The sequence below is a fragment of the Solea solea genome, chromosome 9, assembly GCF_958295425.1.
Source record: "Solea solea chromosome 9, fSolSol10.1, whole genome shotgun sequence".
In the NCBI taxonomy this organism is placed as follows: Eukaryota; Metazoa; Chordata; class Actinopteri; order Pleuronectiformes; family Soleidae; genus Solea; species Solea solea.
Window position 1 is genome coordinate 20496901 of NC_081142.1, and position 17426 is coordinate 20514326.

The 17426-nt window shown below is 40.8% G+C and overlaps 1 protein-coding gene across 1 annotated transcript in view; it reads left to right on the forward strand.

Annotated features, from left to right (window-relative positions):
- The window catches only part of brinp3a.2 (bone morphogenetic protein/retinoic acid inducible neural-specific 3a, tandem duplicate 2), a 53284-nt gene extending 37840 nt beyond the window's left edge, over positions 1-15444 (forward strand). The window contains exons 5-9 of the mRNA XM_058639351.1: positions 2492-2597; positions 3514-3750; positions 7439-7661; positions 12935-13277; positions 14152-15444. Coding sequence (XP_058495334.1) covers positions 2492-2597; positions 3514-3750; positions 7439-7661; positions 12935-13277; positions 14152-14922 — 1680 coding nt within the window. The 3' untranslated portion in view covers positions 14923-15444. The remainder of the gene's footprint in view (positions 1-2491; positions 2598-3513; positions 3751-7438; positions 7662-12934; positions 13278-14151) is intronic.
- Positions 15445-17426: the final 1982 nt, after the last annotated feature.

The window sequence follows — 17426 nt, forward strand, 5'->3', positions numbered from 1 at the left end:
TGCATGAATTTGAAATCAAACAAGTTGAGAGATGAATGGGAGAGGGCTGGCAAGGCAAAGAGCCACAAAAGGGGAAATTGAAGCTCACTTTGCAGAGAGAGAGCCTGTTATAAGTGCTGTGCTGTGCTGTGCTGTGCTGGGGATTGGCTGTGGAAATCTGGGCTCTCTTAAAGAAGTCACGGTGCAGAGGACAGTGTGTGACACAGCCGGCTTGTTTGAACAATGAGTAATGACAGCAGCTGTCGGAAAGCAGCAGGGACCCTTTTTTTCTTTTTTTTTAAGAGAATTTTCTGACCCGAATCAATGACAATATCGCCACATGACTTGAACCGTAATTTCCACTCTGAAAACACTGATGAACAAGGCGGAACGTTTTGAACGAGGCAACAGCAGGATTCTCAGGTCTCATATTTTCTTTTCATTAACAACTTGATTGTGTTCTTTTCTCATTATGGAAGAGACAAATAATTTTTCTTCTTTCTTTTTTTTTTTTGTTCCCACTCTTAATACTTACTAAGGTCACTCGCTATGTTCACGTTTGCAAAATTTCTTCCTTCCGGAAATATTCATTCCGATTGGAATTTACAATTCCATTGTTTATGTGGACACATGACACCAAAGTCAGAAGTCATGATCGGATTGACTCTTTTTATCATCCTTTCTCAAACTGTGGGGCCCCTCAGGGGTGAAAAAAGAACGGGGCCCGTTCTATTTTTAGCAGGTGGAACTCGCAGTAACCCGGACTCATTTTAGTGATGTACCACAACACAATCTACACTGGTGACAAGCCTTGGATAATAGAGAAGTTTCTGACAGGAGCAAAACGATGTGCAATGTTTCACAAGCCAACGTCAGCCGAAGACGAGGAGAAAAAACGACGGCGCATACCTCAGTCTTGGAGTCAGTCTCATTGGGACAGCATGAAACCTAATACATTTAAGAGACACATGGAGACCATTCTTCCTCTAAAGGGGGGCCCAACAGAAAAAAGTTGAAGAACCACTGCTTTATATGAACACCGAACCAAGTGACAATCGGCATATACCAGACCTCTCATTTGAAATTCAATTTGTTTCCGAATGGGCTGTAACGGATCGGACTTTCTGGAGTGGCATGTTTACATGACTTATTTTATTCCTATCAGCCAGCCTTTTTTCTGATTACTTGGAAGGTAGGGACAACCCATAGCTAAGCAGAAAAGGGAACTACGCTTGTGACCGTTTGAGGCCCCATCAGGTCAAGGGCAAGGTTACCCCTGAGCAAGGTACCCAATTCCAATTGGACACTCAAAATTGACTCCAGCCACAGGGGAGGCTCACACCCAGTGTACTCCTTATGCCAGTCCCAAGCCCGGATAAATGGGAGGGTTGCGTCACGAAGGGCATCCAGCGTAAAAAAAATATCAGCCAAATCAAATATCATGAGGTGGAGGGCAAAGGACAATATCTATAAAGAAAATATAAAAAAATCTTAGCTCGAGCTCCAGGCTTTGCCTCATTCTCTCATATAGCCATATGTGCCAACATATAGGTGGCCAATAATGTCCTATTAAGTCTTTCTAATAAAGCAGAATGTATCTACGGTGAGCAGCAGCTGCTACGCAGAGCGGAAATTGAGCGCTCCGTTCATCAGTCAATATTTTTGCCACATCTTATATCATATGGCGTTATCAAATGATTCCTTATGTGGTTTCAGTATTCACAGGGTCTGAAACCCATGGCTGTATCTCATTTCCGCACATTTATAGCGGCATTAAAATCCCTCATGAGTAGACCAAGAGATATATAAAGTGATATAAATAACAATTGCACTCAAATTGTCTTCACTTTCCTTTTCACATGCGTAGAGGATGTGTATGTCTTCCGCTTACAGCAACCGCGTTTCTTCAGGATTGATTAAAGAGGCTTACACTGAGTTAACCTGCAGCACCAGAGTCACGAGTTCCCGAACCCTTCCAGACCTTCTGTGACTGTTACTGATGGACTCACCATCATTGCCCTGCTTCATCCATCTGTCACTTTACACCGACTGTCCCCTGACATGCCTGGACCAGGACAAATCCCTTAACAAAAAAAAATATGGTGTCCTGTGACATCATGAGAATCAGTAGGTTCTCGCTGCCTTGTCACGGCAGGAAAAAAAAGCCAAGCGCTGAAATAAAATCTCCTCTTGCAAATGAAGTGAAAAAGCATGTTTTGCTAGAGCTGCTTTGAGGCAAAGGTCAATATAAATGTCCTCAATCAGTGAGTGACCAAAAAAAAAAAAGAAACAAAGAAAAAAAAGAAACTCTAATGGAAAACCATTAATGTCCCATTCATAATGTAGAAATACAGAATTTAAAGAACAGAGGGAGCCACTTATGTTGCCGTTTGGCTCTGTCCAAAACCAAGAGGAGCCTTGAATCAAGCTTTGGCTTTTGCTTGAAATATATTTCAGTTACAGTAAAGAAACACAAATGTATAAACACACTTCTTTTCCTGATGTCTCCCAGGTGACCGAGACCCGCACAGGTCCGCTCGGATGCAGTAACTATGACAACCTTGACTCTGTAAGCTCCGTGCTGGTTCAGAGCCCTGAAAATAAAGTACAGCTTCAAGGTTTGTTTGATTTTTTTTTGTTGTTGTTTGCAATTGTTTATTGTTAAAGAGGAATTCAGGATTCTGGACGTGGGGTTGTGGCCATGCTTAGTGGGATATAGGCATGTTGACATGATGTTAGTAAGGCATCTAATTATTGTGTAAGTCGGACTTAAACCGTACTTTTAAAATACGTCTAAATATTTTAGTAGACTGAAATTGTACTTAATTTAATTGATCAAAGTCCAGTTGAGAGTCAAATTACTATTGTGTGTGTATACATTCAACTGGACCCAAACTGGCCTTGGCACAGCCTGTTCCACAGGTCCTGCCCTGGGCTTTGACCCAGAAATAATACGCAAAATAAAAAGATAACAACAAGGAAAAAAACATGGACACTCCAGACCAGTGTGTGTTTTCTGGACTGACAAGGAGACTTAATGCATGTTCTGTCAGCTCAAAGAATGAAATACCTTGTATTCGATGGTTGAAAAACACTGAATGGCTTGTGACATATTACAAACTAGCCATCAGCAAAGGTTGTTTTGGTCTGTGATTTTAAAAGGTCAACCGGTGAACGGTCTAATACTAAAAAGCTGATCTCCACCTACAGTGGAGTCAATGAATTCCCCACTAATGCTTGTATATTTGGATATGGACACCGGTCCAAATAAATCATAGTTGAGTTTAACTGTAGCTTGACTTTTAAGCTGATGGATATTTTACTGGTTGAGCTGTTTGTCAAGTGGCTTCTTCCGGAGCTGTATGTAAAACCCTGCCTTTGTATCAGTACTTTGTACAACCCCCACTTCAAAAATCCCGAAACTATTCCTTTACGATATAAGCTCAGCCAGTGCTGTAGTGCCACTGTACGTACACTGTAACTCCCGAGGCTTTCGGTTTGATCATGGCTTTAAACCCCGGCTTTCTTTGACAGGCTTACAAGTGATCCTTCCAGACTACTTGAGAGAAAGTTTTGTGCAGGCTGCTCTCAGCTACATAGCCTGCAATGGCGAAGGCGAATTTGTCTGCAAGGACAATGACTGCTGGTGCAACTGTGACCCCAAGTTCCCAGAATGCAACTGCCCATACATGGACATCCAGGCCATGGAGAAGAGCCTGGAGAGAATCACGGAGACGTGGGGGATTCTCTACAAGGAATTTGAGGAATCAGGTGAGAACACCTTGGGATGTCTTCCTCTCACATGGCATGCAAATGAAAGTTTGAAAATATAAATCATCTATATAATGAGGGCGTGAGGATTAGTTTTATGCCCATTGTGAAATCTGAAGACGGGGAGGGTACTATATGTTTGTGTCTCCCTGTTGACTCATAGGTGAACTATAATAGAGGGTTGTCCAACGTGGCACCCTGTCTGCATATAAAAAAACAGAGCATGTGAGGGAGCACAGTGTCACCTTATCTCTGCAGTTTCATTCATACCATGCGTCTGAATCACGTTTGAGGAAGAGGAGGACGAGGGACCACCTGTGTGACCACGGGGCCAAGTAGAAGAGATAACCGCTCGTATAAAGAATTGGATAATGCAGCATTTTACTGTGTCAGATGTACACCTGCCATGCTCCAATCAAAGACGCAGTGAATAATAGTATCTACGATGACTAAAGGTCGCGCACCGGGTACGAAGGACAGCAACCGGTTGTTTTCTTTTATGGAGAAATCGGTGACTGATTTCATTGGAGTAGGGTAGAACAACCGGAGCGGGGAGCGATAATCAGCGGAGTGGTCTGCAGTGGCTGTGGAATCATGCAGCGGCGCCGTGAGCAATGGGACGCAATTCTCATATGCTCTGCCACGGAAAATTAACAAAACAACAGAACCAGATTAAAAAATGCAACAGCTTTCGGCTCAGGTAGTTTACATTATGTCAGGAGCAGATTTATCAGCTATAAAACCTGTTTATTGGCAGTTCAGCTTTCATATCACCAGGGAAACAGATTTTGAATCGAGGCGCTTAGCATAATGTTTAGTTATTATTGCTGTGCTCAGTCACCCTGCCTTGGTTGTTATTACTCAGGTGAAATCAAAATGGATGTGTTTTTTTTCCACTCCTTAGTTTTGGCTGAAACATCCCGAAGTGCAATTACTTTCAGTGTTTTCATTGCTGTGTGTGTAATGAGGGCAGGAGTGTGCCAAGAATGCAGATATCTGCAGGATTTATTCTCTGTGTCCTTTAGCATGGGACGCCACAATTCTACTTTGCTGCTTTATCAGCAGGAGAAAAGGACAGTGAACAACTGAAAATAAAGAAATAAAGAGCCAAGATTCCTTGAGAGATGAGGCAAAGGTACAGTATATGAAATAATCACAAATGATATTCGTTCACTCACTCATGTATTTCTTTACATAAGTGAAGCTAATGACCTTAACAGTGACGATAAAGCAGAAGAGGCAGAAAAAGTAATAAAAATAGTCAGCAAATAAATACTGTTCACCTCAAAGGAAATAAAATGTTCATTACAGTTGACAGTAATAGATACAGTGGGAGCAGAAGTAACACCGGCTCACTGATGCAATGTGTGGCATTTTAAAACTATCACGACCAATGTTTATCCTACTGTCTAATAGTCCCACAGTTTTGTTTTGTTTTTATTTAGCACATTTGGCTTTGCTCTGTGAGCCAAAAATACATGAAGCTGGTGCCAGGATTCAGTCTGAAAAATGGACACTCGCTGAAAATATAGAAACCAGTGGGGACCCCTGGGAAAAACATAATTAAAAGGCTAACTGAACTCTATACATGCTGTAGTCTGCATTATCTTAAGAATATTGTTCTTCTTTATATAGCGATGAGACGGCATTTTCCAGCAACTAAAGTTTGTAAACATAGTAAACTACTCACTCTTGTGCACATTGCAACGTACTGATGGAGGTAGCTGTGAAGCAACAATTCCTGTGTGCCGTGATATAAAATCTCTGCTTTTTTCTATGGAGCTTGGTGCGGGGAGCGAGCTGGAAACATCTAAGAGAATATGGCAGACATTCTTCAGGTATTATCATATTACAGGCATATATTATTTGAGGTGAACCTTTTGTTCAGTGGCTTAAATGTGTTTTTACATGATAAGCCATGTTTGAGCTGGTCCCTGGCAAAAGTGGCACACAAGGGTCATGCACAGCAAAGTCAGCACTGAGCACACTTTAAAAAAACCTGAACTGTACCTTTGATTGAAATTCCGAACACTTTTGGGTTGTCATTTGGTTTTACTGAATAAGTATACATTTTTTCAATCCACTATCAGCCAAATCCAGGTCATACAGAGTCCATATTTGTACATCAAAATAAAAAAAAAATGCCGTCATTAATTATCTGTTCAATTTCACTGACTCCTTTAAATGAGACGAAGGAACGGGGCCTTCTTTTTGGTGCGGTCACACTATCTGTCCTCCAAATAGTGTGACCGCACCCCCCTGGGTTCTCCAGCACTCACAATCCAATATGAACTTATCAATGGTGTAATGGAGCATTGAAATGATCCGTGTCAAGGTATTAGGTTCCAGGTGGTCATAATTGACTGGGTAATATATCACAAACACTGGACCCACAAAAAAAAAGCCCCTGTAGGATGTAAACATTGGACAGGAAAATCAAAGTTGGGCTACTTGGATGTATACTTGCTTTTAAAGTGGTACATTATTTAGAAACTGTCCATAAAGTGTTTGTGTAAGCTACAATTCAAAAAGTACACTTGGCTGCAATTAAACTCAGTCCCAGTTTCTCAGAAGTGGCCTGATTACAAGTGTGCTTGTTATTGCAAGGGTATTGAAAACAGCATCAGTAAAAGGTATTTGAAGGTCTCATTTTGTATAAAGAGTCATTTACATGTATTTTTGTCTTCATAAATGACGTATTAAAGCCTCACTCAGTGCACAGACTGTATATAGAAACGGTGCCTTAAAGTGTTTTGTCAATATGTGTAGACCAGACAGAAGCAACAGAAAAAACGCGCTAGTAAAGGAAGAGGTCAACTCAGGTGCCAATGAAAAGATTCAGTAGTGAATTCTACTGCTCAAAAAAATTTGGTTGTTGAGAATGAGAATAAAAATTGAATGACTTGAACGCCCCCGGGGACAAATAAAATATTTTGAATTAATTGAAACGCTTTTTGTCCCTGCCCGCCCCCTGTGCACACAAACGCACACAAGAATACCAAAATTCTCTTCTTGAAGACCAAACAGAGGGAGACTAACAACAGAAAAATCACCAAAAGTCACAGACTGTTTGATGGATTTTACTTGATGGATTCGTCTGTAGCTGCTGCCCAGACAGCGCACATGTCCTGCATAATTCCGGCACTGGTATTCCAAACAATGCCAAACAACACTCCACATGGTCCAGCAGCGATGGGAATTCCTTCTTCTTCTTCTTCACCAAATCCTGCTCTTGTTGTCCCAACTGCTCCACCACCCACCTCCCTGATGTCACATGGCATTGTACCATTTTGCCCATGCACTGGCGCTGGTTGCTTCACCCCCGCTCCTAACACCAGCAGATGATCCAGGAGGTTGCACAGGAACCTGGCCAAAGGCTCCAGTCCATTGCTCCTCATCAAATCCAGCTTAAATTGACCATCTGTTTGGCTCATTTCACTGCTGGCCATCGCTTTTTGCATTGAGATTTACAAAGGCTATAACCTATAACCTGTGGTTGGCTTGACTATGAAGACACTCAGAAGACAAATTGAGACATTAACTACATTGAGACAGTGTTTGGACAGTTAAACTTCAGTGTATGGATCTTTAACCCAATACAGCCCATCAGTCTGCCATAAACTACTTCATAAAATACAAAAAAAATAATATACCTCGCCCTCATTCCATCTGTCTTTTGTTTTGACAGATGAATTCAAGGCATTCTATGCAAGGCTGCCCCAGAACTATTTCCTCAACATGTCAGCCATCCAACATCTATGGTCCCTGGATAGTTTGTTCCAGTGGCGATACGAGCAGCTGGAGACCAGCATGAAGGTCCTCTCCAAGCGGGCACAGAGAGTCATCTTTAAGCTCTTCAGCCTCAGCAAAAGATGCCACCGACAGCCCCACGTCCACCTACCCAGAGAACGGTGAGCAATAACTATACGCGTATGCAATATTTATTATTATCCAGCTTTGTCTTTGTCAATATAAACCTCTGTAACTAAAATCAGCCATGACTCTTATGTCAAAACTTAAACAAATGTACCTTCTCTCATTTGTTTCTTCTTTTTATTATTGTTTGCCAAAGTCAAGTGCACTTTGAGTCCCAGCCTGCATTTCCGACTTATTCCAATTCAGACTAATCCAAGATTCTAGGAGGAAGTAAACAAGCTGCCCTTGTTGCTGTGACATTTCTCTTGTGTACCCTTGCTATAACCATTTAGTGTATAGAGAATATGCAGAAGGCTTTCAGTTTTTAATCTCCTTTGTACAGTTTTCGCTAACAAACATGCATCTCCTCCTAAATGCTGGAATACAGTCATCAAAATGCCAGTAAAACAGCCAGACTTCTGTTTTAAGAGACACATTTATTCCCTTGTAGATCACATATTCTGCTCCTACAAGAGTAGCATTTTGATTAAGAATCCACAAGTCTCAGCCACACTAAATCGTTACACTGAAAACTTAATTGCACTTTATTGTACTTCATCTCCATGAGATCCTCTAAAATCAGAAAACTAATTATTGATATTGGTTCGGTGGCCACATGGGAGGGAATTGTCCTTTTTTGTCTCGACTCAGTTTTGTCGAACAATGTATTCAGAAGAAAATGTGTGGCTATGTCACATCATGAAACTAATACTTTAAAGCACATTCACCCCTATAATGTCAAGATTCATCAAAATCCTAAAAGAATACTCTCAGACTATATCAAGGACCAAATAGAAAAATCCTTACATAACCCAAAAATCTGTGGCCACAGTAGGGAAGCTCCAGCTGTTTAAGTTGTTCAGGTTCCTCTGAAAGAAACCAAAGAAAACAGCGGTCACCACCAACCACTGCTCCAATGCTTCCTTAAGAGAGAGGCCAATGGTCATTTGTCAGCAAAAATGTACATACGCTACCTAGATTACGCCTACTTTTAGAAAGGAGCACATTTGTACTACTACGTACTACATATAAGTAGAGCTGCAACTGACGTTTTTTTTTCATAATCGATTAATCTGTCGATTGTTTGGTGCATAAAATGTCATAAAACATTGATCAGTGTTTGTCAAACCTGGAAATGACGACGTTCTCGAATGTCTTGTTCTGTCCACAAACCAAAATGATTCCGTTTCAATGATTTCTTTGTTATATGGAGCAAAGAAATGAAGAAAATATTTCACATTTAAGAAGCTAAAACAATCACAAATGTTGTTTTAATAAGGAAAAAAGCTTCAAACCCATTAATCGGTTGTCAAAATAGTTGACGATTCATTTAGTAATAGATTAATAATCGACGAATTGTTTCAGCTCTACGTATAAGGGAACATATTATCACTTTTACCTTTACCTGCCCTTGACTATGCCAATTGACAGTGAGTCATTTGAACCATGTGTGATGTTTTTGTACAAACCAATGGTTGTGTGAGTACATCTGCCCCCAGGAACCCCCCCAAAATAGAAAAAGAGACTCATGGTTTACCTTCATTTGTCAAAGGCAGCGACTGCTGAAAGTGATGAATCCAACTATCACTGTCAGTCACGCTGCTTTAAGTTTGACGGAGCCACCTCAGTAATGGCGGCGGCGGTGCGGAGCACAACACATAAATCAACTGGCGGATTAATCTATACAGTGAACTTCAATGTTCAATGTCCAGTCTCTCTTTCTGTTCCCTTTTGCTTCTCTTCCCTCTTTCTCTTCTCCGTCGTAAGTCGACCCCCCCTCCTCAAGTGGTCTCATTCTCTATCGACTACAATGCCAAAACACGCATTAATCACTGATCCTCGCCGCTGATATTCACGCCCACATGCATGAAAAAGAGCGAGAGCAACGTAGCGCTCACCCATACAGTGTCTATTTATGTTATTATAGAGCGTTTCATGAAGCTTCTCCCCTTTTTTTGAGAAATCCTCATACTCCATGGAAAATGGCTGAGAATGGGATTTTGTCAGTTTGACAGGGGGAGGTGGGAGAAGTGGAAATTCAAAGAAATACACCCTCTCTTTACCTTTAACATTCCATTTGTGACACTTGAGGTAGATAAGAGATATGCAATTGATTTTGCCAGCTACTTTTCCACTGTGCTGACAATTTATGAGCAAATAAGACAGTCAGGGGAGCAGGCAGCTTGGCTTTTATTAAGCTTGTAATGACACAACTGCACAGTATACTTTGTGCTGGAACTTTTGCCGTTTGGCATAATGATCCACATTGTCATTCAGGAGATGTTCCCAGTATTTCTGCTTTAATCAGCTTTGAAAATGTCTTTCTCTGTTTTTTTATTTTCTTCCACAATAGGTTCCAGGATATTTTTATTTATTTATTTAAAAAAAAAATGTAAATCAATATTTTGAATGACTCACAGAAGGAGAGTAATCTTTTTTTATATGGCCGCTAAGAGACTGCAGTGAGGATTGTACTCTAAAAATAGGTTTTTAATGAATTTGTCAATGTATTCAGATCTATTCAGTCCCCACAGCCTCACACTCGTTCAGTCATATTGTCACCTACTAATGAAAAGATGGCCAGAAGCTCTGCTCATAGCATATCATGATACCGGCTTTTTCTTCCCTCCTGTCTTCCTTCATATTGATTATTGTTACATTCCTCCTTGACCGCTTTGAAAAATGTCTCACAGTAGCATATATGCACAGTACCACTGGACAGAAGATGAATTGTGTAGCCACTGTGTAAAATGAGGGAGCAACAATCGGTGACATTTTTTCAACCTTCTAAGGAGAACCTATTTTGACTTTCATTTATTGTAAAAATGCAGGTGCCCCTCTCCAGAACCTGCATTTGGTTTGTCGTATCTAGGCTACTCGAAACATATGGTGGTGCAAACATGGCTCCGTGGAACACAATGTGTTCTCTTTAAAGGCTCACAAAAGTACAACTATATAACACAAAAACAAAACACATAATTCATAGACTAACTGAGAGTAAAGAGACGGGTACCCTACCAATAATCCTTATTAAATCAAATAGATGCCAAATTCTCTGAGTGAGAGAAATGTTGACATTTTAATCACGATATAACGACATATTGCATGATGATTATTTCATTAATCCGTTAATTTATGCACGCACAAAAATGAAAATGAAGTTGGGGAAGCAGAAAAAAAAGTATAAAAAGAAAAGCAGTCCACTACCTACAAATCTAAGGCGTGCCAAAAAACTATTTAAACACGTCTGATTTACTCCTTTAACATTTGCCTGCTGTCCTAGTAACTGAAGAAATATTATCCTGAACAGACTGCTGATCTCAGTACCATCTTAAAGGTTTGGTATGACTATTAATTGTGATCCACGGCCGATCACCATATGTGTCACTCCTGCAGCTGTGTGGAAGTAAATCCATTCCGCTCTGTTTTAAAAATCATGCAGAAAGCCTGAGAGGAGTGCCGGCTTTTATGACGGCAGATGGATTGAGAATGGTGTGTTTAAAACTGTAGTAACGTCTGAGTCTGGTTCATTACTTTAGTTAAAGCTTTATAAATTAAATCAGACACTGGTCCTGGGTCGGGGGGATTCCACAAATGTTGAGCCGCTGAACGTTTCTGGGTTTTACCAGTATTCACGGCATATTTAATTCACTGTGTCTTGCCCCTTTAACACAGAAGATAGAATGTGCGGTGAGTTACAGCTATGGTTTAGTAGAATACTTGCAGGAGGCTGCACATGATCACACCTGGGAACTAACGGCACGAGTGCAGTCTTGTCTCAGCGACTGCTTTGCTCTGCCAGAGCTGTCGGAGGTGAAACGCTGTACCCACAGGTAGCGAGTGACGGAAAGGAAGAGCCATTTCACTTCATTTCCTATGACTCCTTATTCCCCCATCAGAGGATTTTGATATTCAAATTGTTTGAACTGAGACTCGATTGCCACCACCATGCACACAATAAGTTTGGGATACAGAGGACGGATGCTGCAAATGTAATCCACCAGACATTTTCAGATTAGCATAAAGTTTACCCCAATACATTCTCAAAGTTTACCCCAATACATTCTCATCAAAGAAAAAGCGTTTCCTTTTCTTTTTTTTTTCTAAGAAGGAAAGCCAGTTTGTACTGTGAATGTATTCTTCAGCAAGCAAAGAGGATAAGAGGCATAAAGGGATCACAGTTAAGAAAGTGCTACAGACGGGAATCAAACTCCAGCCGACATGGGGGAATTTTTATACAGTCTGTATGGAGCCAACAGCTGCGGTGCACACTCTCTCTCTCTCTCATGTCTATTGCTCTCTTGTCAAATGTCAATGCTTGTGCCTGTGTCTTTTCATGTATATTCTGCTCTCATCAGATATTTTAAGACAACAAAACCATGAAGTCTCTTCAAGAAGCACTTAATCTCACCACTTTTTCCTCCACATGAGGGTCGCAGGGCCAATGGGTACGACATGGTCGCCAGTCCATCACAGGGCCGCATAGAGACAAACAACCATTCACTCTCACATTCACACCTATGGTCGTGAAGGATTAAATAACCCTTCAGAAAGATGTCCTAATGCATAGTCCTCCAACAACCTCCTTGAGATTATTATTCTGCTGGAAATATTGAACTGTAAATCCAAGATTGCAGAAGGACAATCATTCTGAGAGCGTCACACTTCAATGTCTATCAACAGCAGTTGTACCATAAACATGGTCCCATTTGGTTATTTGTTCCGCAAACATTCAAGACATTATTATAGAGCTTTTGAATAAGCTATGTTCAAATTTGAAAGGTTTTGCATTGACGTGGATCACATCTGTTACCTTCCTATTCTCGTCATTAGTGAATGGAATTTGCCATATAGTTGTCATGGAAATGGTTCCGTTGGTATCATACAGTGGCATATAGTGGGAAGTATTATGAACATCTGTGTTGTGATTATTGTATTGTCTAAAAAGGTCAAACAAGCACTTTCTTCTATGTCCCTGAGATTTTTTAATAATAAATAACTGAAATTAGTCACCACAAAACAAAAATACACTGTACACTGAAGTAAAAAATTTGAAAGATCAGTATGGTAATATACCTGGAATTCTGTTATGTCTTTATATGTTAATGAAATAAAGTCGTCTGCAGAGCCATACAGATACCCCGGACCAAATCAAGAGTCTTCTTAATAAACCAGTTAAACCTAAAAGCTCTGCATGCAATAATGTCTCTCTTTTTCTGCGTGTCCTTCTCTCTCTCCATCTCATATCGGTCGTCTATCCTTGGCCCAGGCCTCAGTCCTACTGGCTGAGTCATTTCCAGTCCCTCCTGTATTGCTCAGAGAACAACCAGCTTGGCGAATTCTCTGAGGAGCTTCATAGCTGCAGTTGCCAGTACGAACACAGCCCCTGTCAGCTGCCGACGCCCTGCACCGTTGGGGAAGGCTCGGCGTGTGTCGCATGTGCACCGGACAACCACACCCGCTGCGGGAGCTGCAACGTGGGCTTTGCCCTGACACAGGGCGGCTGCAGGCCTATGGTGGCGGACTCTACGGAGAACTACCTAGGATTCGAGACGGACCTCCAGGATTTGGAGCTGGGCTACCTCCTGCAGAGAGCTGACCGTAGGCTAGAGGTATTTTTCTTTAGCCTTTGTTTAATCACGTCAGACTGACAGAAAAACTGCATTGTCTTTAACAACAGTAGCCTGGAGAGAAGACATTACTCATGGGAGCCATTTAGCATTACAAAGGCTTGCCCTTCTGGCTACAGAGGAACTTTATAGTTTTTCCATGTTTTTCCTTGTATTTATTATGCCATATTTTAGATTCTCTCTGTCTGAGGTACTTTGATTAGACTACAGAGTGTAACTACAGCGTTGTTTGAGCTGCATTTGGTGTTGAACTTCCCAAAGGCAAACAGACATTGTTTGAAAATAACTGGTTCAGCAGGGTTAAACACAGAAAGACCAGAAATAACATTTTTTAACATAAAAAATAACATATAGTTGGACATAAAATGGAGTGTGCTGCATCAGTCTAATTGGTATGTGTGTGATTTTACTTTCTAAACTGGCCACACAGTGAAAGCAGTACGTCAACACCCAAACCCATTACGCCATAGTACGGTTGTGCACTCAAGACATGTCAACACAGACAATCTATATTTTCATAGGCTTCAATTCATAGTTATGTACTGTTTGTAAAATTTGTGTGAGCTACGGAAATGCAAACATCTATAGAAAGAGTTGGTAAAGATAATAAAATGTAAAAGTTGTCAAGTCTGAATGATCATTGTCGACACTGAAACTGCAGCCTGGCACTCCTTAGTGGAAGTAGTTACTTCCACTACTTATTGGTAGTTGCTCTTACCAGTGCGTGACGTCAGTAAAACAATGATAGGTCAAACCCATAACCAATCTTCATAACCATGGGAATTTACTGCACATACATGTTTGCTATCTCGTTGTGCCGTGCACCCATACTGTCCTCATGTCTGTTTTCTGTTAGGTGCACGCCATCTTCATCAGCAATGACATGAGACTCAACAGCTGGTTTGACCCATCGTGGAGAAAAAGGATGTTGCTGACGCTGAAGAGCAACAAGTACAAGTCCAATATGGTCCACATGCTGCTTGGAATATCCCTTCAGATCTGCCTTACACAGAACAGCACCCTGGAGCCTGCCCTTACTCTCTACATCAACCCCTTTGGAGGGAGTCATTCAGAGAGCTGGTACATCCCTGTCAACGAGAACAGTTTTCCAGACTGGAAGGCCACCAAGCTGGACCTACCTTTCGAGTGCTATAACTGGACTCTAACACTGGGCAACAAATGGAAGACGTTCTTTGAAACTATTCATATTTACCTTCGGAGCAGGATAAAAACTCAAGATGGAGTGAATGACAGTGTTTATTATGAGCCTTTAGAAATGACAGAACCATCCAGGAACCTGGGCTACATGAAGATCAACAGCATCCAGGTCTTTGGCTACAGCATGCACTTTGACCCAGAGGCAATCCGCGACCTGATTCTGCAGCTGGACTACCCATACACCCAAGGTTCCCAGGACACAGCAATGCTTCAGCTCCTAGAGATTCGAGACAGGGTCAACCGGCTGTCACCACCAGGTCAACAGAAGTTGGATTTGTTTGCCTGTCTTCTCCGGCACCGACTCAAACTGACTGCCAGTGACGTGGTTCGCATTCATGCCTCCTTACAGGCTTTCAGCTCACGCCTGCCGAATTCGATTGAGTACGAGACAACCAAGCTGTGCAGTTAACAGCTGGTTGAAGGGACGTATACACTTCAAAAAGCGCAAAGAGGACATAAGAATTTTGTGGCTTAAAGTTGTGCTCTGCCTCACTGGATTACCAAACTGCTTGGTTAATCAGGAGGATACCAGCTGTGGACAGCTGAAGAATGTACTCATCTGGTTGTTTTGGTTTTTGTTTTGTGGCGACTAACAGTCTATATTACCGAAAATGAGGTGGATCAGCTAGAAAATGCACAACTGTTTCTCAAGAACAAACTCACAAAAGAATTCAGCAGTAGAAATTCAGACATCGCTACATAAACTTGAACCATCCTGTTTCAGTATGATTCTGCTCATTTATACTGTCAGTACCAATGCCGATTGGAAATCAATTGACATTTTATGGTAAAAAAAATTGGTCTGTTTGTTTGTAATTTTTATATGTTTCTTTGCTTCAGTGACAGTGCACTTTCCATGAAGACCAGAATACAGTGGTGTCAGTCAAGATTTTGTAGATAAATTGATATTAAAACATCATGTTATCACAGATTCCAGGTGTTGGCATATTTTTCACGACACCACAAGTTTTTATACCTGAAAAATAACGACACCCAAATCATTTTGATTTGTCACTGATGTCGAACTGGACGAATGGTGCCAATTTCACCCCTCATCACCTGGACATCTGCCCTTGCACTATGTAAACTTGGTGAGCAGGTCGTAACACTATGTACCTTTATGACAGCAACTTAAACTGCCGAAATCAAGACCAGCAAATTCAAGAGCAATGCTGTACAGAGGTAAGCTAAAAAAATGAAAAAAAAACATTACCACACAGTATTTGTATATATATATATATGTATATGTATATGTATATATATATATATATATATATACATATATATATACATATACATATGTATATATACATATACATATGTATATATATATATATATATATATATATATACATATGTATATATATATATATATATATATATATATATATATATATATATATATATATATATATATATATATATGCTATTATGCCAGGTACATTCAAGACATGCTTGAGCATTACATACACATGTTGTATGAGTTGCATTGACAGTTCGCTAATATATAAGATGAACTTCCAGTCACATGATTCCAATCCAAATGCCAATGGTGACATAATTTAAAAGACATAAAAACCACAAAGCTGGCGGTATCCTGAGACCTACTGACACTCACTAGGGTTCTTCTGAGAGATGAGACCATGGCATAAAGGAAATTTTCACTTTCCATAAACCTATTTGTTATCCCTATCCTCAAAATTATATGCCTTCCAGCAAGAAGACTGAAACTGAGAATTCTGAATGGTTTAATATTCACAGGTTAAATCACTTACATATTAAGTGAGACAACTCTGGAGTTAATCCCTGCCTAATTTGACTCAGTGACTTGAGTAACCTGATTGCATTATGTTCTCCATAAGGCCAGTACGCTAAGGAATAGTCCATGAACCACATACACCTGGATGCAGTGTTGGTTTGAGACAAATGCCTAAATATAAGGGTCTGGAGATACAAATATTTACATATTTTTAATAAGAGGAATTGTGTTATATAAGTATCATGATTTCAGTCTGTTTTGCAAGGGGCATCATATCTTTTTTTCTCAAGCATCTGCTTGCATTTTGACTATTGCAGCAGGCTACATCACACTAGACACACAGTACATAACTTTGACCATTTGTCAACACTTTCTCTGCTCTTGCTTACACAAACAGATATGGTTGTGTATATGGCACAGAGCTCTTGTATGCACAGCAGTGCTGTGGCTGGACAGATCCAGTGTAGATACTGATAAAAGACAGCAGCAGCTGCTGCTATTGTGGTGCTGACACACTGCGTGGCCAGTTTAGACAAGGCGATGGCACAAATACCAATTAGGCTCAGGAAGTACACCGCACTTTCTGTCTGACTCAAGTGCACAGCACCTCAAACTATTTATTTAACCGTGCTTTCAAGACTGTGTCGGTGTGTGTACATGTGGAGGTAAGATGAAGAAACCCAGAGCTAAACTTTTGACATACTACACTGGCTCTCTGGCTTAAAATGCTATCACATTGTAGTGAAATTAAAGAGAGGTGACCACAAATGACCTGATGTCTGTTAGCTACCTCAGGTAACCTGAGGCTACTCTACTCATGTGACATGCACCACACTCTACAATCTTCAAGGCAACCTCCAAATTCTGCAGCCTTTTTAAACTGCAAAGACTTCTGCAAATGAGTTCCCTTAGATTGTCAGTGCCCCATCTACTGCCATGTGTCTGTGTTGCTGCATCTTGGTTCGGTACTTCTACCACTCCAGCAGCCACAGTTACAATATTGTCACCTTTTAAGCACAATCTGCAGAGTCACAGCCCTCATCATCGTCACAGCTGGCCCAGTTCGCTAATCAAATCAACCAAGAAATATGCTTACCCACGCAAAACCCCTGCTATCATGGGCTCGTTCCTACTTACTCAAAAATAATAACACC